General features: G+C 44.1%; 2 protein-coding genes across 6 annotated transcripts in view; one reads left to right on the plus strand and one right to left on the minus strand.

The window, feature by feature from the left end:
• On the plus strand, window positions 1-21241 carry CSRNP2 (cysteine and serine rich nuclear protein 2). Its single transcript, XM_016194598.2, has 6 exons — window positions 1-139; window positions 775-931; window positions 6350-6585; window positions 10048-10307; window positions 14303-14599; window positions 17615-21241. Exons 3-6 carry the CDS (start codon window positions 6435-6437, stop codon window positions 18530-18532), a joined length of 1626 nt encoding a protein of 541 aa, XP_016050084.1. The 5' UTR covers window positions 1-139; window positions 775-931; window positions 6350-6434; the 3' UTR covers window positions 18533-21241.
• LETMD1 (LETM1 domain containing 1) overlaps window positions 19529-27366 on the minus strand; it is a 17257-nt gene continuing 9419 nt past the window's right edge. For 3 of the 5 annotated variants that reach the window (XM_060195342.1, XM_007537700.3, XM_060195344.1), the window contains 5 exons: window positions 25724-25910; window positions 25505-25606; window positions 25253-25405; window positions 24276-24372; window positions 19529-22510 (listed from right to left, as the gene is read on the minus strand). In XM_060195342.1, the coding sequence (XP_060051325.1) occupies window positions 22440-22510; window positions 24276-24372; window positions 25253-25405; window positions 25505-25606; window positions 25724-25910 (610 nt within the window). In that variant the 3' untranslated portion in view covers window positions 19529-22439. The remainder of the gene's footprint in view (window positions 22511-24275; window positions 24373-25252; window positions 25406-25504; window positions 25607-25723; window positions 25911-27366) is intronic. The other 2 variants (XM_060195343.1, XM_060195341.1) reach the window with 2 other exon arrangements.

A 27366-nucleotide genomic window follows, 5' to 3' on the forward strand; every position in this document is an offset into this window, starting at 1 on the left:
CTCTTTGCCCTGCTGCCCTGCAACTCCTCGACGGTCGCCGCGGGGCCGGGACGCTCCTCCCTCCTCCCCACCCGGGCTAGGGCGGCGGCAGTGGGGGCGGCAGAGACCATCACGGGAGGAGGCAGCTGCGGCGGGGCCGGTAATGGGCCTGGGGGTGCGGGGCGGTGGGTGCCTCCTCGTCCTTTCCCGGGCTCGGCCCTCAGGAGGCTGCGGAGGAGCGGTCCGCCCGGAGCCCGGAGCCCGGAGCGGCGCGGATGGAGGGGTCAGCAGTGAGGGAGCGGCCGGGGGGCGGGGAGCCCGGGCGCCGAGGGGAAGGCTCGGCGGCGGCGGAGGCGTGGGAGCGGGGGGCACGGAGGACGCGGGCCCGGGCCGGGGGCAGCTCGAGGGAGACGGGCTGCTGGGAAGCCGGCAGGATCGCGGATGAGGGCTGAGTTCGGAATGGAGTGGGGATGATGCAGGATGGAGGGAAGTGGAGGAAGGGGAGGGGGGTCGAGGAAAATGTGGGAGGAGTGGCTGGGAATTTGTGAGGAGCAGCAGGAAGGGATGAGGCAGGCTGGGCTGGGGCTGCGGACGCCTGGAATGAGCGGGAAGGTTAGCGGCAGCCTGGTGGGCACCGGCACGGGAACTCGGGGTTCAGCGGGGGAGGCCACTGGGGGACTGGCGACTTGACATGGCCTTTCAGCCCAGGCTCCTGAGGTCTCCCATCTTTCCGGCGTTGTGTGGGAAAACGAAAGCATCCTTTGCCCCGGTTGCTAGCTTGATCTTTCTTCACAGGCCCAAACACGCAGCGGATTGCCATCTATCCCCTTTAGTGCCATGGTCATGATTCCTCCTTTTAAGGGGTGACAAACAAACCATTCTTCAGTATGAAATGTTAGAAGTTATCCCCAAGAGACACAGTGTCCCCTTGTCCTGCAGTTTTCAGTTCAAGGTAAATCCAACGTTGATTCAGATTTTCCTTGCTTGTTTTACTGACTTTCCATTTTGCAAAGCCAGGAGGACGTGATGTGTGTCCGAATTGTGAATGACTGGATATTCTTGAGTTCATACATGACTCCTGCAGCATCGAGTTCCAGTGCTCCCATAGAGATCGTGGTAGTTGAGACATGGAAAGCGGAGTTCTAACCTTATGTCAATGGATGGGTGGTGGGCTTCCTTTAAATACCTGGTTTAGAAAGGACTTTAAACCTGAGCACTTTATAAGTTCTTGATCCTATTCATCTCAAGGACACTTAGCGGCAAGTTTTCCTGTAACCCAGCTACAGATGGCCCCTCTCTGATTTTACTAGCAATTTTGATCCCGACCTTTAGCAGAAGGTTGGGTTCCTCTCTAATGGGGAAGCTTTCCTCTGAGATGTGTACTATTTTACTATTTTGGGCTTGTTTAAGAAAGAAATTACCTGAACTTTTAAAAAATGTTCTGCAATCATTTTTTTTTTTTTTTTTTTCTGGGCAATCCCTTTTGCTAGTCTCATATCTGCTAGGGTTTTTTGTTTGCTTTTTTTGAGTTGTTAGAGGAATTCTCATAGGCCTGAGGAAGCTTAGATCTAGTACTAAAATACACACATGTTCTAGATCTATTTTATTTGGTTTTTGCCTAATAACTTCTACATACTGTGGATCTGAATTATTTTATATATACCTTTGGGAAATGCTCGGCTAGAAATACTTGAAAAAGGACCATAAGTCATGTAGCCAGGAAGTATCAACCGACCTTTCATTTTACTGATACAGAAAAGCTTTTATGGAGGTTTGTATTACTTTCTCCCAAAACATTTTGTTGTTTGAGTTGGCTATTTTGACAGTTAACTGTCACTTATAACTTGCATTTCCAGACCTACCCTTTTGCCATTTCTGTAAAGTTTTAAGGTTTGGGCATGGCTTATAAATTCTTACCTTGAACGCTGGCTTTGATCCTTTCTTTACCAGTCTGTAGTTTGGAGAGGTAGAAATGTTTGATTTCTGAGTAAGTCCTGTGCTCTGTTCGTTTCTAATTGTGGTTTGGAAGGAGATAGATTTGATGAAATGAAAAGTGTAGAACATAAGCTGGTTGTAGCTATTGAAATAAAAAACATCTCTTTAGGCTGCTGTGAAAGTGAACAGGAAAATTTTTATTCTTTTTTTTTTTTTTGCCTAGAGAACATCTTTATCTAGCGAGTCAATTTTATGTCAGAGTTGGAGAAGCAAAGTGGAATGAATTTAAATTTATATTGATTGTCAGGACCGAAGCAATGCTTTTTTTTTGGGGGGGGGGGTCATTGCTGGGCCCTCTGGCTGACTTTTCCAGCTAGATAGACAAGGAAAGAGGGAGGGAAAGACACCAGCACCAAAATTTGGTGTGATGGGGGCTGGGCTCAAACTTGAATTATATACATGACAAAACAGGCACTCCCTCAGGTGAACTATTTTGCCAGCTCTAGAACCAGTGTCTTTTTTTAAAAAAAAGATAGTTTATTTTAATGACATAAGAGTATTACTGAGTTCTGGCTTATGGTTGTAGCAGAGACTGAATTCACTAGGTTCTTCTAGTACTGAGGCCTCAAGTCTGATTCACTATCTCCCCAGTCTGAGTGCTTGTTTTTTTTTTAGAGTTAACCTCAAAATAGATGCTAACAGACCCTGGGTAGGGTGAGGGGAGCTAAGTCAAATGAGCACTTTATTTACAATCATTTAGCCATAGATTGTTCAGATTGTTCTCAGGCATTTTAAGGAGAATATTTTTCAACTAGGTTTTACTTTTTCCTAGGTTTTCTTTCTTTCTCACCTCCCTCCTATGATTGCCCAGAAATCATTATTCCAGAAATAGATTGGAAACAGGCAAAGAAAAAAGAAGGGGGTGGAGGGGGGTGGGCAAAAGAGAATGGAACAAGAAGCCTATAATCCTTGCTGCACCAGAGTGCACAAAAAGTTGCTTGAAGAGATCTGATACTCCCCCTGAGGGCAACTGGGTTAAGACAGTGGGGAATTTTAACAAGGATGATTTTTGGATCAAACCCAACCTCATGCAGGGCTTAAAGGGAAATATTTGAAGGGAACACCATACTCCCAGGAGTAGAGGGACAGCCGAGGAAAGAACAGGAGTGCACATTTGCTTCCAATTGAAGCCACTTCCCTGAATCTCAGTTAAAACTCAAGCTGGACTTAAGTCCTTTCTGAGGGAGCAGGTTTTCAGTTCAGCTTTATTTTTCACGTGGTCGATGAGAGTTTTAAATAGAGAGGAGAAATTACATTTAGAGGTCAGCATTATTTCTCAGCTTCGGAGGTTTCCAATAATAAGATAGAATGAGAATTTGTTAGTAGGTATTTTTTAAAAAATTATTTATTTGATAGAGACAGAGAGAGATCAAGAGGCAAGGGGGAAATAGGAAGAGAGAGCTCTTCAGCACTGCTTCACCACTAGTAAAGCCTCCCCCCTGCAGGTCTTCGCACATCCTGATGTGTTTGCTCAGCTAGGTATGTCACTGCCTGGCCCCCAAGTAGGTTGTTGGTGGGTTTTTTTTTTGCCTCCAGGCTTATTGCCAGAGCTCGGTACCTGCTCCTGGAGACCATTTCTTCCCCTTTTGTTGCCTTTGTTGTTCCATCATCGCTGTGGTTATTATTATTGTTGTTGTTGTTGCGGCTGTTGTTGGATAGGACAGAGAGAAATGGGGAGAGGAGGGGAAGACAGGGGAGAGAAAGACCAACACCTGCAGACCTGCTTCACCACCTATGAAGCGACTCCCCTGCAGGTAGGGAGCCGGGGGCTTGAACCGGGATCCTCACGCCCGTCCTTGCACTTTGTGCCATGTGCACTTAACCCACTGCACTACCGCCCAACTGCCATCAAGTAGGTATTTTTTAAACCCAACTGAAATATTTTTTTCTCTCCCTCCCTCCACCAGGGTTATCTGGGGCTCAGTGCTGGCACAATCACTCCACCACTCTGGGTGGCCACTTGCTTTCCTTTTTAAAATAGGGATGAGACAGAAGGAGAGACACCTGCAGCTCTGCTCCACAATCATGAAGGTTCCCCCCTGCAGATGGGGCTTGAACTTGGGTCCTCACACATGGTAACGTGCGCTCTGCCAGTACATCAGCACCCAGACACTCCAGCTGAAATCTTGACCCATAAAAAGTCCTTAACTCTTCATTCGTTTTTTGGGTTTTTTGCCTCCAGGGTTATTGCTGGTGCTCAGTGCCTGCACTACGAATCCACTGCTCCTGGAGGCCATTTTCTTCATTTTTGTTGCTCTAACTCTCCATTCTTATCACATCCTAGGAATGTAACTGCTGATGGTAAAAGATCAGTCACCTGGAGGACAGAATTGATACTTAGGGCTCATCTTAAAATTTAATTACAATTCTTAGCTAGATTACTCCCCCCCCCCCCATCCCCATGGCCAAGTATATTTCAGGAATATACTTGTCTGAGAACTGCAGTGGCTGGGACTGTTTAGGTCCATCTTGTGACTTGAATGCAGTTTTGATGAGATTTGGATAGATTAGGAAATATCATCTCTAAAGAGCTTAATCAATCTGGTTGATGATGTAGAGCTGATCCAAGAGCAGGCAGCTCACTTCTCAGTGACACACTCTTGAAAAATAGCTCTGTAGCAGCCATCTCGACACCCTCCCCCCCCACCCCAGTATATTCTGGGGAGCTGCTCTGCAGTAATGCAGCCCTGTCTTCTGGGCAGTGCTGTTATTCCTGCTGCATAATTAGCAACTAGTGAGATCATAGTCTGGGGGAGACTCTCACATTGCTGAGGCAAAGCAGGGGAAGCTTCCCATCATCACATGTGACTGACTCTGACAGCATTTCTGCCAAACAGACCACTTAAGATCGAAGACAAGAGACTAAGATCCCTACCTAGGAAATGGACTATCTCAGACTCCTTGGTGGTATGACACCATGTTGAAAATACTGCCTGCTGTACACTGATGAAACCAGAGTCACTTGTCACTTCTTTTGCTACTTGTTTTCTCCTTGCTCTTTTTTTTTTTTTTTAACTTTTCTCTCTTTTTTTAATATTTTATTTATTTATTCCCTTTTGTTGCCCTTGTTGTTTTATTGTTGTAGTTATTATTGATGTCGTTGTTGGATAGGACAGAGAGAAATGGAAAGAGGAGGGGAAGATAGAGACAGAAGGGGAGAGAAAGACAGACACCTGTAGACCTGCTTCACCGCCTGTGAAGCAACTGCCCTGCAGGTGGGGAGCCAGGGGCTTGAACCCAGATCCTTACGCTGGTCCATTAGCGCTTTGCGCCACGTGCGCTTAACCCGCTGCGCTACCGCCCGACTCCCCCTTGCTCCCTTTCTAAAGTGCAGAGACTCTAACACTGTTTTCCTTGCACAGAGGATGGTGCTCGACCAGCTTAGCTGTATTTTATGCAGCAGTATGAGATTGGGAAAGATTCTGGGTTTTGAAGCCAGTGCAGATTCTAATCTTCAGTCTCTTCTTTAGAACCAAAGTTGACCTTTTTAGGAGCCTGCAGAGACACATTATACTTGTGAAGATCTGGATAAAGCACTTCCCTGACTGCCAGTGTACTTTGAAATTGAGAGCCCAGTACAGTATTTTCCAAAGTGTTCTAAGGATCATTTGCCCCAAAGATAACTGAAAACTAAAGAATTCCAAAATTAGGGGTGTGAAACACTGCATTCTCTGTTTTCTCCCATCTTTCGCCTGTTAGCATATTAAAACCCCTTTGAGAGGTTCTCCAGTTAAGTAGTTTTCTAAACTGTTTTGACACAGCAGCAGTCCTATTTCCATGTAAAAGCTATTAATATCCACGGAACTAGTTTATTTAATGCCCACACTTTGGGAAATTCCAGGCTCAATTTTTTTTTTTTTTTTACCGAAGTGAATGACCATCTTCTGGGAAGTACAGGTTTTGAACCTGAAAACTCTGTCTGTCTGTCACCAGGCTCAATTTTTATAGGAGCAATAATTGTATCTTGTCTAGGTTTAGGCACAGGCCTACTTCTGCCTTTGATCCCCACTCCCCATACTGGCCCCTTAGAGAGCTCACCCGGGTGATCAGAAGAGCAGCTACTGTTTTCCCTGGGCTAATGAAGCCTAGAGCCCAGCTGGCAGGGAACCAGAGGCCTTCACTCCACTGGGAAAGGTGCTGCTGCAGTTCATCTCATTATTCTGAGAGTGGTTGGGAATGAAGGTCTGAAGGGAAACAAAAGTAGGAGAATGTTGGCTGGAATAAGTTGAGAAATGGCCTTGTCTTGAGAGGCCAGACGTTACTGTTAGCTCAGGTGCTTGCTTGCTTCAATTGAAAAGCTATTGGGGGTGGGGGTGGGGTCAAGGAGGGGTCTGTCTAAGGACAGGAGCGCTGACTCCTCTTTTCCCCTGGGCAGAACCTAATGCACCTGGCTAGCTGGTGGTGAGCAGGGGCATTGGGGCCAACGTGCTGGGATCCCCAAGGAAACCCCTTTGAAACCAATGGATGCATTCACGAGCTCCGGTCTCAAGAGGAAGTTTGATGATGTGGATGTGGGCTCATCAGTCTCCAACTCTGATGATGAGATCTCCAGCAGTGACAGTGCTGACAGTTGTGACAGCCTCAACCCTCCTACAACCGCCAGCTTCACGCGTGAGTATGCTGCTCTCTCCTCTCCTGTACCCACATTCCCCCACAGCAGCATTTGAGATAGCTTCTATTCAGTCTGGAGATTTGCCCTTCATTGTAATTACCTTGCTCTTCATTCAACCTTGTTCTTTGAAGGACCTTGTTGATGATTTATTCTAGCTAATTTTACTGGCGCTGTGGTTTGTGGGTTCCCAGAATGGATTGGATTAAATTGCAGAAAGTGTAGTTCAGGATTCTACCATTCCCTACCAGAGTAACAGAATTCCATGAAATTTTAACTCTTGCAGGACTTAAATGCTTACTGCCTGGACAACTGGGCAGCTCCAGATATCTTAATTGTTTTGCTCAATTAGTTCTTGGAAACAGCTTCTCTTCTTTTGTTTTTTAATGAGAGAGACAGAAAGACAGATACACCAAAGCTCAGCTCTAGCTTATGGTGGTGCTAGGGTTTGACTGAACCTGGGACCTCAGAGCCACAGGTAGAAGAGTCTTTTGCATAATCATTATGCTATCTCCCCAGCCCCTTTCTTTCTTTCTTTCTTTCTTTCTTTCTTTCTTTCTTTCTTTCTTTCTTTCTTTTTGCCTCCAGGGTTATTGCTGGGGCTCAGTGTCTGCATTATGAATCCACTGCTCCTGGAGGCTTTTTTTCCCATTTTGTTGCCCTTGTTTTGCTTGTTGTAGTTGTTACTGTTGTCATAGCTATTGTTGTTGTTGGACAGGACAGAGAGAAATGGAGAGAGGAGGGGAAGACAGAGAGGAGAAGAGAAAGATAGACACCTGCAGACCTGCTCCACCACTTGCAAAGTGACCTCCTGCAGGTAGGGAGCCGGAGGCACGAACTGGGATCCTTACGCCAGCCCTTGCACTTTGCGCCATGGGCGCTTAACCTGCTGTGCTACTGCCCTACTCCCTCTTTTCTTAATAGTTTGCTTGAAATTGGATTCACCGAGTTTTACTACTAAACCATCTACTTGATCCAGTTCTTTTCATTTTATGTTAACAGTTTATATTTTAATTCTGTGTGGCTCAGAAAGTGGTGCTGTGATAGGGCAGAAGATTTGCAAGTTTAAAGTCCTAGGTTTTTTACCACATATGCCAGAGTAATGCTCTGGTGTTCTCTCCTCCCCCCTCATAATTATAAATAAGAAAATCATTTTTTAAACAAGATATATGACAAAGAGGCCTGAGTACACACAGGACTCACTCACATAAGGGAGGTGTTATACCTCTGAGATACGTCCCAGCCCCCGGACATGACTTCTAAAACTGTGGATCAGGGGCCACCTGTGGGCTAAAGTTTTATTAGATGTGGCCATACCCACTAGTTTTTTATTTATTTTATTTATTATTGGGTAGAGACAGAGAAATTGAGAGAGGAGGGGAAGATAGAGAGGAAGAGAGACAGAAAGACACCTGCAGTCCTGCTTTACCACTTGTGAAGCTTTCCTCCTGCAGGTAGGGACCAGGGGCTTTGAACCTAGGACCTTGCACACTGTAGTGTGTGTGCTTAACCAGGTGTGCCAACACCTGTGCCCCTCCCCCACTGTTTATTATTTTTTCATACCACAATAGAAGAAGTGGATAGTTGCAACAGAGACCTGTGGGTTGTCAAACTTAAAGTAATTAAGGGCCGGGTGGTGGCGCACCTAGCTGAGCGCACACGTTACAATGCACAAGTACGTAGGTTCGAGCCCCCAGTCCCCACCTGCAGGGGGAAAGCTTCACAAGTGGTGAGGCAGGGCTGCAGGTGTCTGTCTCTTTCCCTCTCTATCATCCCCTTCCCTCTCAATTTCTGGCTGTTTCTATCCAATAAATAAAGAATAAAAAAAAAAACTTAAAGTAATTATCTTCTGGCCCTTTATAGAAGAAAGTTGTCATGCCCTACTATAAATCAGGTTTTTTTTTATTTTATTTATTTCCTTTATTCCCTTTTGTTGCCCTTGTTGTTTTATTGTTGTAGCTATTATTGTTGTTGTTATTGATGTCATTGGCTAGGACAGAGAGAAATGGAGAGAGGAGGGGAACACAGAGAAGGGGAGAGAAAGATAGACACCTGCAGACCTGCTTCATCGCTTGTGAAGTGATTCCCCTGCAGGTGGGGAGCCAGTATAAATCAGTTTTATAGAACTTTCTGTTATGTGAAAAAGTGTTCTATATCTGTACCATCAAATATGGCAGCCGTTTAGGACAATGGAGCACTTGTTAGTGTGAGGAGCTGAATATTAAATCATGCTTCTTTTTTTTTGTTGTTGTTATCACTGAGGTTCAGTGTTAGCACTATGAACCCATTGCTCCAGGCAGCCTTTTTTTTTTTTTCCTTTTTAATAATTTTTACTATATAGGACAGAGAGAAAATGAGAGGGAAGGGGTAGACATAGACAGGGAGAGAAAGATAGGCACCTGCAGATCTGCTTCACCACTTGTGAAGCATCCCCCCTGCAGGTGGGGAGCAGGGGCTCGAACCCGGGTCCTTTTACATAGTTAATGTGTTTAACTGGGTGCACTATCAATCAGCATCCCCCCCCTTTTTTTTTGCCTCGGGGGTTATCGCCGAGGCTTGATGCCTGCACTACAAATCCACTGCTCCTGGTGGCCATTTTTTCCCATTTTTGTTAGTGTATAAGACAGAAATTGAGAGAGAAGGGGAAGATAGAGAGAAGAGAAAAACACCTGCAGACCACCACCCGTGATGCGACCACCCTTCAGGTGGGCAGTCGGGAGCTCAGACTGGGATCCTTGCACCTGTCCTTGTGCTTCGCACTATGTGTGCATAACCTGGTGTGCTACCACCCCCCACCCCCCTATTTTTAAAACTATTTGCTTACTTACTTACTTACTGGATAGAGACAGAAATCAAGAGGGAAAGGAGGAGATAAAGTGGGAGAGAGACACCTGCAGCACTGCTTCACTACTTGAGAAGCTTTCGCCCTGCAAGCGGTACTAGGGGCTTGAACCTGGGTCCTTGTGCACTCTAACTTGTGTGCTCAACCAGGTGCACCACTAGCCACCCCTGTTATTTTCTTAAATCAGCACACTGTTTAGCTCTAGCTTATGGTAGTGTTGGGGATTGAACCTATGATCTCAGAGTCTCAGGCATGCTATCTCCCTGGTCCTATTTTAATTAAACTTAGTTTCTTATGATTAGTAGCTGATATATTGAAAGTGAAAATATGGAAATTATCATATCTTGAAAAAAAATTACCTAGAGATCCTCTTTCCAACTGATGTCCCCTTCCCAGTAGACTTTGTGGTCATTTGTGTAAATGAAGTTAGTCTGTAAACAGTGAAATGTATCAATGTTGAAGATCCCTTTGAACTGTGCATATATGATTTGAAAATTAGGGAGCTATTCAGTTGCAGGGTGCACCTTTGGAGAAAAGCTGGTAGCCCAGATGATTGAGGAAAAATGAGGTCCCCAATTAGGCCTCTGTGGGTTAATCAGACTACTTTGTGCTTCCTTCTCAGCCACATCCATCTTGAAACGGCAGAAGCAACTGCGGAGGAAGAATGTACGTTTTGACCAAGTGACGGTTTACTACTTTGCTCGACGCCAGGGTTTCACCAGTGTGCCCAGCCAGGGTGGGAGTTCTCTGGGCATGGCCCAGCGCCATAACTCTGTACGAAGTTACACACTCTGTGAGTTTGCTCAAGAGCAGGAGGTGAACCATCGGGAAATTCTTCGTGAGCATCTGAAGGAGGAGAAACTCCATGCCAAGAAGATGAAGGTACCTAAGGGATCTGGAGTCTGTTCGTTTTTCTTTTTAATTTTTTAAAAATGTATTATATTTACTTATTGGATAAAGACAGCCAGAAACTGAGAGGGAAGGAGGAGATAGACACCTGCAGCCCTGCATCACCACTTGCAAAGCTTTCCCCCTGCATGTGGGGGAACAGAGGCTCGAACCTGGGTCCTTGTGCATTGTAATATGTGTGCTTAACCAGGTGCGCCAGCACCCAGGCCCTAGTCTGTTAGTTTCCATGTGCCAAGATAAAGTGGGGAACCATCTAGGTCCATTGTGTTTTTTTTTTCCACTGTGCCCCTTGCATATGGGCATTTTTAAATCCTTATAATTAGTCCAAGACACCCTTCCTGTTGTTCCTGGTGGAGTCTACAGAGAAAGCAAAAGAGTCCCCTCGACACTTTTTTTTTTTTTTTTTTTTTTTTATGTATGAGTACCAAAAGTCTGTTGCCCTTGGAACCAAAGAAAATGTTTCAATTTCTTGTCAAGTAACAATTGCCTTGGTGCACAGAGTAAATTTGAGGCCTTTTATATTCTTTGACAAGATCCTACTGTTCTATGGCCCCCCATCACCTATGGGTGATAAGTCTTCTAGATATATATAACAGTCTGTCTTTGTAATGGGAAGGAGCAAGAGATTTGTTTCATTTGTATTCTGTTTATACGTTGTGTCAAGGATCAAACCCAGGACCGTACACATTTAAGATGTGTACTCTACTGCATAGCTCCCTAGACAGTTGTTTTGACTTGTGTAGTACTGGGCCTGCTGTCTGAGGCAGCTCAAGCTGTTTATGTTTTGGAGGAGAGCAGGGCTGGAAGAAGATCCATTTCAAATGGCTCCTTAGAGCTACTGATAAATTTCCATGTTGATACTGTCTAGTCCTCTGCATCCATAGTTTCCACCAGTGTATAAAATATTTCCCCAGCATTCCTGACTCCTAATTTGAAGAAAAATACTTTAGACCAGACCAAGCTTCTTTAGGCCCCAAAGCCTGTTGAGCCATAGTAGAACAGGTGGTTGCATTATTTCCAGGGTTGTGGGTAAAACTCTAATGAGACAACAGGATAGGGTGGGGTCAGAGAGCTGGTGACAAAGGCTATCGACTAACTGGGTCTTCATTCCTTTCTCCCACTGAAAGATCTACATCTACTTCCCTCAGCCTGCTTCTAAGCCTGACACCTGTTTTTCCAGCTAGAATGATGCTCAGGCTTCCCTTTCTTCCAAGGAATTCCATCACTGACCCTATCACCTTCCTGCTGCTATAGCAACAGCTGAGCAAACAAACAACTGTTCTCATCTGTAATGAAGACTTTCTTCCCTTTCCCTAGAAGAAACTTCTCTCCTAAATATGGAATTTAGTAATGACTTGTCAAAATAGGATATCACTGTGTCCTGTGTGTCATCTCCCCTCCCAGGCGCCCCCCACCATCTAGCCCCCCACCCTTTGTAGCCTGCCTGTGCCAGCAAACTCTGGGCTTTAGGTACCAGTGATTCTGCTAATACTTTAGTTTTACCTTTCTTTTATCCATGTGAAATTATTATTATTCATGGTAGGAAATGGGACTCTAACCTTATTTTTTATATTGTTTATTATTATTATTTACTTTTATTTTTTCTAAAGATTTTTAAAAAATATTTATTCCCTTTTGTTGCCCTTGTTGTTTTATTGCAGTTATTATTGTTGTTGGATGGGACAGAGAGAAATGGAGAGAGATAGGGAAGACAGAGAGGAAGAGAAAGTCAGAGACCTACAGACCTGCTTCACTGCTTGTGAAGTGGCTCCTCTGCAGGTGGGGCGCTTGTGAAGCAACTCCTGCAGATCTCAAACTGGGATCCTTACGCCAATCCTTGCACTTTGCGCCACCTGTGTTTAACCCGCTGCGCTACTGCCCAACTTCCCATTTTATTTATTTAATTTTTTAACCAGAACTCTGCTCAGCTCTGGCTTAAGGTGGTGTGAGGGATTGAACCTGAACCTGAGACCTTGGAGCCTCAGGCATAGAGACTCTCTTTGCATAACCGTTATGCTGCCTCCCTCACCTATCTTATTGGTTTAGTTATTTTTAATCAAATATATCCAGTTGTCCCGCTACCTAGAAAACTTTTCTTGCTGATTTGAAATGCCGCCTCTGTCATGACAATAAATTCCTATTTAATGTTTATATAAGTTTCTTTCTGTTGCATCTCTCATCTCTTTCCTTTGTGAAGATAGCAGGAGGGAGGGTGATGAGGAGGAGGGGGGCCCTGGTGAAATACAGAAGCAGTCCTCAGGGCTCTGGGAAGTCCCTACTCCTCCACGCCTACCTCCTCCCTGTCTCTGTAGCAAGCTTTCCTAACACAGAAACAACTGACCCTATAGGAAACCCCCTAGAAGCATCACTATTTCCCTGCTCATTTTTCCTCTCCATCACTCTAAACAAACAATCAAACCCAGGTGTAGCCTATTACCCGGTTCTGTTGCATCACATGTCTCCCAGGAGTTGTTCCTTTACCAGCACCTCTCTGCGGCTGTCTGATGAAATAAGCCAAAGCCTCCGGTAGGCTGCCGTTCATCTTGCTAGTACCTTCCACAGCATTGGGAATTGAGGCTTCATTTTCTTACCTTGAATTCTCTAGTGAGTTATCAAAAACTCATTTAGCCACAGATTGTTTCAAGCTGTCCTTCCACTATGAATTCTTCTCCTGGCTCTCCATCCCTCTTAGGTAGAGAACCTAGTTTTCTCTTGCATGTGGAATGCTCACTATTATATATGTCACTGTGCCTTACAACTTTGTTTCTTTTCTTTTTTGCCTCCGGGTTTTTTGTTTTGTTTTGTTTATCTGTTTTATTAGTAAAACAGAAATTTGAGATTGAGAGGAGGAAGATAGAGAGGGGGAGAGAATAGCACTTGCTTCACTGCTTGGGGAGCTGGGGGCTTGAACTGGGATTCTTGCGCAGGTCCTTGCACTTTGTACTATGTGCACTTAACCTGGTGTACCACCACTGGGCCCCCACCTCACATCTTCTCTTTGAACTCAGATAAAGGACTGAAAAAGAGAAAAGGAGGAAAACATTTCTTCTGGACTGACTTGGACGTGGGGGCTTCCTATAATAACTGTTATCAGCTAGCTGATTTTTCTTTTTCTGTCAACAAAAGGATGTTCTCCTGTAGATATCCAGGTAGTTGTTCACACTGTGAGGATTCAGGTTCTTGGTAGCCTTGAACTTCTTTTTCCAAGAAGGTAGTTTTAGGTCCTTTGGACTGCAAATTGAAGAAGGGTGTTTTGCACGGTTATATACATCCTTGGACTGACCACCCAGCCAGTGGTATACCCTCTTCCTGTGTCAGAAGGCGGATTAGATGTTAAGGGATACAAGTCTAGCAATGGAGGATTTATTTGTGGGAGTAGGGGAGATTTAATTGGTTTAAAGTAACTGATTGGAAAAGATGGTGTCTCTTGTGATGACAGGGTAGTGATAAATGGGAATAAGACTTCCTGTCTTCCTCCTCTGGATTCACCCTTGACTTGAACTATACAACATGGTAGTTACTAGTCACATGTGGCTATTTTTACTTAATTAGTGTTAAATAAAATTGAAGATTCCTGGGACCAGATGGTGGCACACCTGGTTGAGCACACATATTACAATCTGCAAGGACCTGGCTTCAAGCCCCTAGTCCCCACCTGTAAGGGGCACCTTCACAAATGAAGCAGTGCTGCTCTTTTGTTCTCCTTCTCTGTCTCCCCTCCTCCCTCCGGTATCTCTCTGTCCTGTCAAATAATTAGTAAATAAATAAAATTTAGGGAAAATTTGAAAATTCCATTTCTCACTTGCACTGGCCACACTGATAGTGCTTAGTGGTCACTTAGCCCAGTGGTCACCATGTCAGACAGCACAGATATCTCCATCACTGCATAAAGTTCACTTGGACCCTGTGCTCCAGCTGCTCATGCCAGCATGTTCTTGAGGCTAACCTTTTCTCCTATCTCTCAACAGCTGACCAAAAATGGGACTGTGGAGTCTGTGGAGGCCGACGGCCTTACGCTGGATGATGTTTCAGATGAAGATATTGATGTGGAAAATGTGGAGGTGGATGATTACTTTTTCCTGCAACCTCTGCCCACAAAACGGCGTCGAGCCCTGTTGAGGGCTTCTGGGGTCCACCGCATCGATGCGGAAGAGAAGCAGGAGCTCCGAGCCATCCGCCTGTCACGGGAAGAGTGTGGTTGTGACTGTCGACTATATTGTGACCCAGAAGCCTGTGCCTGCAGCCAGGCTGGGATTAAATGCCAGGTCGGTTCACATTAGTCTGAAATGGCACTCGGGTCAGAGGGCATGGTATGGGTCTCACATGGGAGGCTGCCATATATAGCTGGATTTCCCATGGTTGCAAACATTTTCCAGTTCCACAGCCCTCCTCCAAGAAAGAAAACAAGCTTGATAGAAGTCTTAGGCCTTGGAGATATCTTTTATGCTTCATACTTCAGAAGTACAAATAGCTATCAGCAAGTGGAAGAACAGGGGTTAGTAATTTTAACATTTAGAAATAGCTATCCTTAAATATTAACTGATTCCTTGAGATAAAAGGAAGCATTCATGAGGTAATAGTATCTCTACTCCAATGATATAATAGAGTAGGTTTTTTTAAATAATTTTTTTTAATTATTTATTTTCCCTTTTGTTGCCCTTGTCTTTTTATTGTTATTGTAGTTATTATTGCTGTTGTTATTGATGTCATCGTTGTTGTTAGATAGGATAGAGAAATGGAGAGAGGAGGGGAAGACAGAGAGGGAGAGAGAAAGATAGGCACCTACAGACCTGCTTCACTGCCTGTGAAGGGACTCCCCTATAGGTGGGGAGCTGGGACTCGAACCGGGATCCTTCCAACGGTCCTTGCGCTTTGTGTCACCTGCACTTAACCCACTGCGCTAACTGCTCGACTCCCAGAGTAGTTCTTTTTAAAGATTTTTTTTTTCAGCTTTATTTAATTTGATAGCACAGAGAGAAATTGAGAGGGAAGGAGGATAGAGAGGGATTGAGAGAGAGAGAGAGAGAGTGTGTGTGTGTGTGTGTCAGAGAGACGCCTGCAGCACTGCTTCACTACTTGTGAAGTTTTCTTACAGCAGGTGAGGACTGGGGGCATGAACGTGGGTCCTTGTGCATGGTAACACGTGTACTTAAACAAGTGTGCCACTACCGGCCCCATAGTTCTGTGACCTTATAATTCAGGGTCAGACCTGACCTAGCAGAGCTTAACCCATAGTGATCTGAAACAGAAGCCTCACTCCTTAGCTGGCCTTCTGACAAAGGAGTTTCAAAGACACATCTCAGCTGAAACTAGCAGTATCCTCCCCAAGAATGAATGTTATCTGTAATGTTGTATATTAAGGATGTGAATTAAGGTTGAATTTATCCCAACCAACTTTTTATTATTACAGGTTGGAACTAGTTATTCTTTTGCAGCAGATCCAAGGACCCTAAAAGGGGAGGTGTGAGGGAGTTAAAAAGAGGATTGGAAGGGATCAGGTGATGGCTCACCCTGTAGAGCACACGAGTTACCATACTGAGCACCCAGGGGAGAAGCTTCATAAGCAGTAGAGCAGTACTGCAGGTGTCTCTCACCCTCTGTCAAAAGAAAAAATGACTGTCAAAAACAATAGAATTGGTGCAGGCATGGAGCCTCAGCAATAATGCTGATAGAAGAGAAAAAAGGAGCTGGGCGGTGGCGCAGCGGGTTAAGTGTACGTGGCGCAAAGCCCAAGGACCGGCATAAGGATCCCGGTTCGAACCCCGGCTCCCCACCTGCAGGGGAGTCGCTTCACAGGCGGTGAAGCAGGTCTGCAGGTGTCTGTCTTTTTCTCCCCCTCTCTGTCTTCCCCTCCTCTCTCCATTTCTCTCTGTCCTGTCCAACAAATGACGACATCAGTAACAACAACAATAAGAACTACAACAATAAAACAACAAGGGCAACAAAAGGGAATAAATAAATAAATAAATTTTTTAAAAAACGAAGAGAAAAAAGGGGATTTGGGGACCCAGGGGGGCACTAGGGTAGTGGAAGATGTCAGTTGTTGGGAGATAAGTGAATGTGACAATATCTTGTAAATAGCTATTTACCCCAATAAAGTTTCTTTAAAAAAAAAAAACTGTAGACTATGTAACTATACTTTGATCTAATAATCTTGTGAACTACTACCAGTCACACACACGCGCGCACGCACACACAAGCTTATAAATAAAAATTAAAAATAAAATAGCTGTAGTGAATTGGCCAAATACTGCTTTTTAGATTGGAGTCCCATAATGAATTAGTCTGTTACACACAAACTTAAGAACATGCTTAAGGATTATTCCTAAGATCACAAGGGAGACTTCTATAAGCTGATGTGGCATATTTCTATACTTTTATATTTTTACTTTTTATATTTCTATACTTTTTGCTTACTTACACATTTTTTATTTGATATTAGTTTTGTTTGCAATTTGGGGATTCTAAAAGAGAAGTATCACCTTTCCAGATATCCCTGGTCTGTGCAATAATTTTCTTGGTAATTACTTGGGAACCAAACTGGTCAGCCATCAGAGAAAATGAAGCAAATGGAAAGCTGGTCATGACTTTGAACCTTCATTTTAGCACCTTCACAAAATAAGGCATTTTCGCTGAATTCCCCCAGAATGTATTGGGTTGTTGGAAAAGTCCTAACGCTTTTTTTCTGTTTATTATGCAAAAACTTGTCTTTTCCAACAACCCAATACCAGGACTCAATGCATCTTCCAGCCCACTTCCCCATGTCATTGTAGAAGACAAAATGCTTGCGCCTCAGTGTTTTGTTTGCTGAATAAACCTGAGAGATACTAAGAGTCTCTGAAGCACACAGGTATCTGTGGATTTTTTCCTCCTCTTCTCCTCTTTCACTAGAACACTGCTCAGCTCTGGCTTGTGCAGGGGATTGAACCTGGGACCTTGGAGCCTCAGGCACGAGCCTCTGTATAACCATTATGCTACCTCCTGCCCACATCTGCTGACTTTTTAATTGAAAAGGCCCTTTGGCTTTTGTCAACTTTTCATTTAGAAAACAAAGCTCAAGCAAAATAGTCTTCTTGAGCCGATACTTATTAATTAATGACTACACTGGAACTGAAACTCTGATCACTACAGTCTACTTCCCCTTTGGCTTACCCTGTATGTTTTGCTTTGAGTTGGTTGCTGCTTATAAGACCTCAAGTCCCAGCAGCCTGTTTGCCAATGGACTGTCTCCTAGCTCTTCTGCTAAATCATCTTGCCTCCACCTCCCTGTCCTCTCCTAGGTGGATCGCATGTCTTTTCCATGTGGCTGCTCCCGGGATGGCTGTGGAAACATGGCTGGACGCATTGAATTCAATCCAATCCGGGTCCGGACTCATTACCTCCACACCATCATGAAGCTGGAGCTGGAGAGCAAGCGGCAGGTGAACCGTCCCCCAGTCCCAGATGAGGAGCCCTCACCCACAGCCAGTGGCAGCCTGACTGGAGGAGCACAGGGCTCTGAGACACAGGACTTCCAGGAGTTCATTGCTGAGAATGAGACAGCAGTGATGCATCTACAGAGTGCAGAGGAACTGGAACGGCTCAAGGCAGAGGAAGACTCCAGCGGCTCCAGTGCCAGCCTCGACTCCAGCATTGAGAGTCTGGGCGTGTGCATCCTGGAGGAGCCCCTCGCGGTTCCTGAAGAGCTGTGCCCGGGCCTCACAGCTCCCATTCTCATCCAGGCTCAGCTGCCCCCAGGTTCCTCTGTCTTATGTTTTGCTGAAAACTCAGACCACCCAACTGCTTCAACAGTGAACAACCCATCCTACTTGAACAGCGGACCCCTGGTGTATTACCAAGTGGAGCAGAGGCCAGTCTTGGGGGTGAAAGGAGAGCCTAGCACAGAAGAAGTCCCACCCTCTTTCCCTAAGGAGAAGGATCTCAGTGTCTTCTCTCTCCCAGTTACCTCACTGGTGGCTTGTAGCCCCACAGACTCAGCTGCCCCCTGTAAATCAGAAGTGGGGAAATCAGCCACTTTAGAAGCACTAGTACCCGAAGATTGTAACCCCGAAGAACCTGAGAATGAGGACTTCCGCCCCTCTTGGCCCCCCTCAAACGTTCCCTTCCGTGCGGACAATGAAGAGGGTTGTGTGGTGGATAAACCCTCACAGGACCAGCCCCCTGAAGATTCTTCCCTAGAACTCCCTCTGGCAGTGTGACACGGGGCTGCTGATCCTGCCTTTTACCCATCTCTATTTATTCCCTTGTTTTATCTAATACCATTTCAAAACAAAACTGTAGAAGTACCGGCTGCTCCCATCTTATTTTATTGGGGTCTGTAGGGAATGGGTGGGACAGGATTGTTTGTACAAGTATTTTTAAAAAGAGAAACAGAACCAAGGAGACCAGCTCCATCTTGATCTGAGGATAAAAACCTGGGGTACAAGAGGCTACATAGTGTGGAGTATTGAGCCACTGGAACAAAGAACTAGATCTCACAGGAGAAGCTGGGTAATCCAAGCAGCTATTCTTTATGTAGGGACCAGGTTACTGAACAGTATGGCAGAGCCCCTTCTCTCCTCATCACCTGGTGAGCTGTAAATCCATTTTCTTAGCAGTTACTCTGATGTCCCATTTTGATGTATCACAGTAATAAATTGGAACTATCACCTGCTCGGCCCGAGGAAGGAGAGAGTAGAATGGTCTCTATCTATACAGCAACCCCAGGGTTTAAATTTTTTTAACCTGCCTTCCCCTAATCCTCTTGGTAAATAAGTTAATATTTGACATGTTTGGTGTTTTCTGACCTGTTCCCCACACTGGGGAATGCCTGGTCTATAACTTGAATTGTTTCTTTCACCTGTTCTTAGGTACTATAGTTAAATGTGTCTATATATCTTTTTCTTTTTTTTAATTTTCTTTTTTCCTCTGAAGGAGCTAGATTGACTGAGGGTGTGATATAAAGAGCCTGGCTCTTCTAGATGTGTCCAACAGTAGCTGTTAGGCAGTTCAAAGCTGAGGTTCACACCCCCCGAGGGAGGCATATATGAAGCACTGTGGCCAAAGGAGACAGCAGGAACAGGCTGCTGTCTAGAAAGCTGCATTATTTGTGCCATGCTTGCTCACCTCGTTTGGTATTTTTCCCTTCTTTGGGAGATTGGAGCTTTAATGAAATGTAGGATGTGGCAATTTGTGGCCACCAACTACTTTTTGTCTTTATTCTACTTTTTTCTGTGTCTACCCTCATGGTGGGTATATAGGAGTTGAGTTTTTATACAACTCCAGTTCACCCCCAATAACTGCAGATGCTCATTGGGCCATCTTGGTGACACACAGAAACTAGAAGGTCACCAATACTTAAATACACTTCCCAGGTTACAAAGATTTCAAATTCTGACTGTAACCTTTGAGGTTCATAAAGTGAAACTCAAATTCAGTTCTTCTACCAGGGAAGGTACAGTTCCTGTTCCTCTTATATCTAACTTACATTCAAGGATCTGTTCCAACTTACACCACTCTAGTCTATTTTTAAGCAAATTTTCTTTCTGATTTGAAATGGAGGCAGTAAGGAGCAAAACACTGTTCTGTAGCTTCCTTTACACAGTACTTCACCTGGCACTGTTGATTAGCAGGAAATAAAATGAAGACGTGAGAGTGAAGAGCTCACTGCTCCTATCTGTTCTCATTAAGCCTTTGGGGACGAGTATACTAAGGCCTTGGTGTCTTTGTGCATGGCACAGCAGGGTTTCACCACCAGAATACCTAAACGGAGCCTGAAAGGCCTTTTAACCCATCTGCCTCTCTGCTTTTGCTTTGTTTTACATTTGTAGGGGACTTCTTATTGAGCATATATGGCCTGATTGTTCCCCTGCAGCCTTATAAAACAGTTGAGTCTTTAGTACCTGTCCTGAACTGGTCTGCAGTTCAGTTCCCTATCATAGACTGGTACCCTCAAACACAAGATAGAAGCTTAAATGGGAATTTGACTATATGGAGAAATGAATCTGAGTCTTGTGTTGGGAGGGTCAGCTCTGTACATTCCTTCTGGAAGGCTCCAAATTAATCTAGGAAGCCGATTTTACCTGGTCAGCAAGAGACACATTAGCTTTTGGGATCAAACAAATATTTGAATTAAAAAAAAAAAAAAAAAACCTCAATGCCAATGCCTAAGATACTTGTTTTTAAAAAAGCTAGATTCTTAATTTAATTCCATCACTTCATTAAACTACAATTTTGATTCATACTGATCCCAAGCATTAACTGTCATGTAAAAATAAAAGGCCTTTTCTATAACCTCATCCATCTCATTTCTGGTGCTATCTGAGCTGGACAGAGTTATAGCTCATGGCTGCTAGGAAAGGTAGGCCTCTGATTATAGAAGCAGACAGCTTCAGTCCCACTCAGTTGGGATCTAGATAAATGACTTATTACTGAAACTTACTGTTCCAATTTCCTTTCTTACATACTGTACACAGGTAGTATTTTCAATGTGAATCCAAAGCTTGTCTGGTTCTCTGAAAACTTTTTTTTTCCTTTTAGGTCCTTTAAATTGTGATAATGCTGTATTTAAAGAGAATATTTAAATGTAATGCTAAAGAAATATTCAAAAGAATGATATGTTATTCTTTATCTTAACAGGCAGAACTCAGTTACTTGTTAGAAAAAGGACTCTTCTCCAGAACTGTATGTAACATGAAACCTGGTGAATTAGGGATTGTTACAAATAAAAAATTTTTTAATATACAGAAAGATAGACAGGTTAAGAGAGACACCACAGCACCAAAACTCCCTCAATGCTGTGGGGGCTGCCCTTGAACCTGGGTCACTTACATGGCGAAGCAACATGACCCAAGTGAGTTATTTTGTCAGCCCTAACTAACAGAAATGTTTTTAAAAAGGAATAAAAGAACATATTCTTTGCATCATCACGAACTTGACTTGATCTTGTATACTTGTTCAGCTGAAGCAGACCCTGATCCTGCCCTTGTCCTGCTAAGCCTAAAGTTCCTATTCATGGGCCCCATTTTAAACTCAAGCCATTCCCTATTCCTAAATACCATCTTAAAATCCAACATGAGGATCAATTTCAGATCAATTCCTTCAAACTTCCATGCCAGTAAGAGGTTCTGTTCCAACCAGTTATCTCCCCATTGGTTACATCATGTCAGTCTTGTAAATGGATCCTTAGCAAAACAATCAGAGTATGCATAAGTAATCATCACCAACTAGTTTTAAGTAGTTTTTACTTGGATTTGAAAACAGTGCTTCATGCATTAAAATAAGTTACTACAGGTCATTGATGTACACATACACAAAGTAACCTAACTATCTGAAGTAGATCTCTCCTGGTCTCCCAGACTGGGCCATTATTGTAACCTTACAGACTTGATCCATGGCTCAAAGAAGGCAGCCACTGTCAGTTACAGCTGGATCTCTGCAACACAGTGGAGGTAGCTGAGTTAAAGATCCACAAGGGTTATATCACAGCCCAGACATTAAGACAACAGGCGGGTGAAGGCTATAAATACTGGGAAGTGGTCAAAAGCACTTGCATTTTCTGTGATGTTAGCATAAGTTATTCACTTTAAAAATAAGTTAAGCTGTTCAAAGGATATGAAAAGGAAAGAAGTGGTTTAGTCCAGTGAGGGGACAAAAAGAAAATCCTATTTTGGTCATGTCACCAAGGACAGGGAGCTCTGAAGGCCATGGATGGATGGATATAAGCGCTCTGGTTTAAGGAGTGCTGTGCTACTCATCCAGAAATGTCTTTACCAAAAACATAGCTGTCACAAATATGGCAGTGGTCGAGTACTCACCAAATGAGGATTTCACCAGGGCAGAAATTCACACCCTGGGCCCTGAACTTAAAACATGACCATGAGAAGTTTAGTACAGAGGTTGCTGCCAGCTCAGGCTAATTCTTAAGGAGTTGGGATGACACCTCAAAGGAGCCAGCTCTGGTGAGAGGGTTGGTTTCAGGTCCAACCTCCACAACAAGCCTCTGACACCTGCTTCTCTGCCTCCCACACACCTAACAGTACACACAGACTTCACTGACAAGTGTTATTTGGTCCCATGCTGCGGTGCCGTGTGACTTTAGGACAAGGCCATCCACTCCATGTTCACTCAGCGTCTTGTTCCAGTGTAGTTGGTGGAAAGCAGGACTACGTTGTGCAGTAGGAGAGACAACTCGGCTTCTGAAAACACCATCATTAATGGCTTGAGCATTAACATGGGAGTTTGCTTTAAAATTATGTTGGTGTACAGGGCTTGAGACTAAAGACAGAGAGCCAAGTGCAGGGAGGTGTAATGTTTAAGAAGCTCTTGTTCCCATTTCCCGTTTCATTCCAGTCCCATCATGTATGCTTCCCTTCCACCATATACTCATAACTATTCACCCTCACTTCTTGATTCTCAGTTGATGGTGGTAGAAAAATTCATAGATGGCTACTGTACTAAACACCATTGTCACTTCTGGGATCCTAGTAGAAGCTGGTGTTCTGGGGACATTTCTTAGCTCAAAAGAGATCAGTAAGTCTACCCTGATATTCACAGACTTAAAAACAGTAACTTAGGTTCCAAAGAGGAGAAAAAAAAAATCAATTCACCCTCTGGTACTTTTTGGAGTCTCAAGCATGAAAGTCTTTTTGCATAACCATATGCTACCTCTTCTACTCCCTCTGGTACTTTTTATACGACCAACTGAGGGTTTTGTTTTTTTTAACTAGATTTTGAATGTCTTTTTTTTTTTTAAACTGGAAACAGAAAAATTGGGGGGGGGGGGAGACAGACACCTGCAATCCTGCTTCACACTCATGAAACTTTCCCCCTGCAGGTGAGGACCAGGGACTTGAACCTGTGTCCTTGCGCACTGTCGTGTATGCATTTAACCAGTTGTGCCACTGCCTGGCCCTGATTTTGAATGTCTTTAGTACTTCTCAACTGAAACAATTCTACTAACCAGCTGCACTTTCAAAGCAAGTGGTCATGTCTGGAGACATTTGTTGGTTGTCGAAACTGGAGGTAGCTGGGGGGCTGGGCAGTGGGACACCCGGTTAAACATACATAGTGCAAAGAACCAGATTTGCGCCCCCATCCCCCCCCTGCAGCAGGGACCCTTCACAAGTGGTGAAGCAGGTCTGTAGGTCTCTCTCTTTCTCCTTCTCTACCCTCCCCCTTCTCTATGTCCTATCCAATAAAATGGGGAGGGAGGGAGGGAAACAGGACTTGTAGAAGCTGTGGCTTCTCAGTGTCAGCACCGAGCCCCGGCAGTAACCCTGAAAGCAAAATTAATAAACTGAAAAAATAAAACAAATAGAAAATTGGGGTAGCTGATGGCATCTCCTGGGTAGAGGTCTGAAGAATGTGGCTAAATAACCTACAATGCAGAGAAGTATCTCCGACAGTAAAGCATCAGCGGCGTGAACATGGAGAAGTCTCATCAGACCAGTATGCACAGGCACTCACCCTCTGCTGTCATAATTCCTCCTAACTCCCTCTTACCTTACACCATATGCTTCATAACCTTCCTAGCCACTTTAGACAAGTGAATGTGTGCCCTTCATTTCATGTGTGAGTTCATGGCTTTAGAGTACTTAATAACTAACTCTAGGGGGTTGGGCTACCGCAGCGGGTTAAGTACACATGGTGCAAAGGGCAAGGATGCTGGTTCGAGGTCCTGGCTCCCCACCTGTGGGGGAGTCGCTTCAGAAGTGGTGAAGCAGGTCTGCAGATATCTATCTTTCTCTCCCCCTCTCTCTTCCCCTCCTCTCTCCATTTCTCTCTGTCCTATCTGACAACAACATCAGTAATAATAACCACAACAACAATAAAAACGGGCAACAAACAGGAAAATAAAATATTAAAAAACTTTTCTTCTAAAATAAATAACTTTAAATAGCACTAGAATAAGAACGGGAAGGAGTGCAGAAGGGGTATAACCATAAGGATACATCATCTCACCTTTCAGGCTACAGGAAATCTGCAGCCATTCTCCAAGCCAAGTTCGACACCTCTCTTCAGCAAGATGAGTAGAATTCAGCCCACGAAGATAACAAGCCTATATCACTCAGAAGATAATCAGACCTTAGCAATCACAGAGGCAAGCAAAGAGCCCCATAAAATTTAAAATGGTAGCTCTAAATCTTTAGTGTCCTTGGTTTTGTAGGGTTAGTAGAAAGGAAACATAAGCCAAACTTAGATATATTTTAAATGAAACATAAACCAAACCTTATCAAATGCTAATATTTTAAACAATAAATAAAACTAGAAAAATACATATTTAAGCTCTCACAGAAAATACTTCAAATGTCTTCAAACCATCCAAAAGCTTTAAAAAAAATTTTATGTTGGATAGAGACAGAAATTGAGAGGGAAAGGGGGGAGAGAGAGAAAGAAAGAGAGAGAGACCTACCCATAGCACTGATTCACTCCTTGTGTATCTTTCCCCTGCAGGTGGGGACTGGGTGTTTAAACCTGGTCCCTTGCACTTTGCGCCACATTTGCTTAACCTGCCCCTTTTTTATTGTTATTGTAGTTATTGTTGTTGATGTCATCGTTGGTGGATAGGACAGATAGAGAAATGGAGAGAGGAGGGGAAGACAGAGAGGGGGGAGAAAGATAGACACCTGCTGACCTACTTCACCGCTTGTGAAGCGACTCCTCTGCATGTGGGGAGCCAGGGGCTCAAACTGGGATCCTTACGTCGGTCCCTGCGCTTTGCGCCACATGCGCTTAACATCAACAACAATAACTACAATAACAATAAAAAAGGGGCAGCAAAAAGTAAATAAATAAATATAAAAAATTAAATGTATAGAAAATGAGAAGAGAGATCACAGGTTTGGGTTTTGTTATAATGAGCTATAAATAAGCAAGACAAGCTCTGCAAGCTCCCCATGCCCTCAAAAGCCCACTAAGGGTTGCAATCAAGCTCTTACCGATTTCACCTCCTGAGCAGTTAGGTGGTTAATCCCAAGCTTTGCCAAAGCCAGATCCAATTGGTGAATCACAGTGGTGTGAGTCTTTAAACGACGTCTCAACAAAAAAGGAGGCAGGTAAGGTGTAAGAAGCAAGGCCCGACTAAAGGCTTTCTGTGACACAACATAGAAGGAGAAAGTCAACACAGTGTTTCCACAAGCTAAGACCAGAGCAAGCCAAGCCTGGAAGAGAGAAAGGACTCTAGTGCTTACCATCTGCAAAGTATGGAGTTGGTTTAAGCCCAGAGGATGATGAGAGAAACATTCTCTCAGAGCCAGAATATCATGGGTTGCTGGGTGGGTACCACGCCGAATCTTGGAAGAAATGAGAGATTAGTAGATGTTAGAAAAGTCCTACTTGTCTGTTTACCTAATTTCAGTGCTGGGCCTAACTAGATTTCCAGTTTGCAAGAAGAGTTCACTGGAGGCTACCTTGGTGCACAGATCTGTCATATTCCACCGGAGTTGTTTGTCAAAAATGAGAGGGGTAACCCTTTCTAAACATCTAAGGATTTCTGGATGAGATTGTTTCCGGAGACCATGATAGATATCTAAAAATTCCATTTGTTGCTTTGGGGTCCAGAAATGTTGGACCAGAAGTTGCCTAGGAAACAGGTACCTGAAAGGAAAAGAAATCAAAAAGTCACCTGCAAAATCCAGATCTTTCAAAATGAATACTGGGAGACATGAATACTAGGAAGGAAGAATAAATGCAAACAACTTCCTCTACCTCACCTCTTTGAGAATGTTAAATGATGTCAGTCCAGTGTCGAAGACACACTAAAGCAAATTGCTGAGGCTATGCGAAAAGAAGCAGGACTAGACTTTTGAACTAAAATATGTTAAAAGTGTTTGAGAAGTTATGTTGAAAACTTGAAACTATAGCAGTCCTTATATGTATACAAAATGGAAATGTCCTTTTTTTCTTCCCACCAGGGTTACCATGGGAGCCTGGTGCTTACATTGCTTCTGTAACCACCCTCCCTTCCTTCCTTCCTTCCTTCCTTCCTTCTTGCCTTTCTTCTTTACTTTTGTTTTTTATTAGATAGGACAGAGAGTAATGGGGGCGGAGAAGGAACAGAAAGGGAAAGAGAGAGACCTGCAGACTTGCTTCACCACTTGTGAAGCTTCCCTTCCCCACTGCAGGTGGGACACAGGAGCTTGACCCTGAGTCCTTGTGCATGGGAGCATGGTAATGTATGAGCTCAGCGGGATGCACCACCATCTGGTCTTTTTTTTGTCACCAGAATTTCAACATCCTGGCTAACTCTTAGAGATAGAAAGAAACACAGACAGAGAGGGAATGGCATCACAGTTCCAAAGCCTACTCTAATGAGATAGGGGCCAAGCTAGAACATGGATCACATGCATGGAAAAGCAAGAACACTATCCAGGTGAGCTATTTTGCTCACCAACTAATCCACTTCTCAGTCCACTGATTTATATGTATAGGGTTGCTAAAACATGGCAACAATTTCTTTTTTTGTTGTTGTTTGTTTGTCCAGGGCTATTGCTGGGGCTCAGTGACTACACCTGGAATCCACTGCTCCTGGAGGCTTTTTTTTTTTCCTTTTGTTGCCCTTGTTTTATCCTTGTTGTGGTTATTATTATTGTTGTTATTGTTGCTATTGGATAGAATAGAACTTAACCCGCTGCACTACTGCCCAACTCCCGGCAACAGTTTCTGTAGAAGGCACTCTTGTGGAGTGTGAGGACTATGTCCCACCTTTTAAAAAGCTGAGTGACCTATGCAGCCAGTAGAACCAAATAATTCAGTCTTTATAACCGCCACAGTAGATTATAAACAGCCATGCAGATTCGCACTTGCTAGAACATTCCTAAGCCCAGAGCTGTCATGTAGAGATACCCCTCCACCCTGAAGTCATCCTGTTAATGAGGTCACACACACAGGCACTCTGGCCTTCCAGCCTCCCTTCCACCTGCCTGCTTTCCAGTCTTCCTTGCACCTTCCTGCCATCCAGCCACCCTACCAATGCACCAGATCTGAGTGACCCTAGAGCCTCCACACTAGTTCATTCACTAGCTAAATATCACAGAAGGACCACTGTCAACAC

This window comes from Erinaceus europaeus, chromosome 7 (assembly GCF_950295315.1).
Source record: "Erinaceus europaeus chromosome 7, mEriEur2.1, whole genome shotgun sequence".
NCBI classification, from domain to species: domain Eukaryota; kingdom Metazoa; phylum Chordata; class Mammalia; order Eulipotyphla; family Erinaceidae; genus Erinaceus; species Erinaceus europaeus.

What these genes read in the sequence shown, in the direction of transcription:
- CSRNP2 (XM_016194598.2), top strand. Translation starts at nt 6,435, where the DNA reads ATGGATGCATTCACGAGCTCCGGTCTCAAGAGGAAGTTTGATGATGTG. An exon ending in TCCATGCCAAGAAGATGAAG is followed by an intron (nt 10,308 to 14,302) that starts GTACCTAAGGGA and finishes ATCTCTCAACAG; the next exon opens with CTGACCAAAAATGGGACTGT. An exon ending in AGGCTGGGATTAAATGCCAG is followed by an intron (nt 14,600 to 17,614) that starts GTCGGTTCACAT and finishes GTCCTCTCCTAG; the next exon opens with GTGGATCGCATGTCTTTTCC.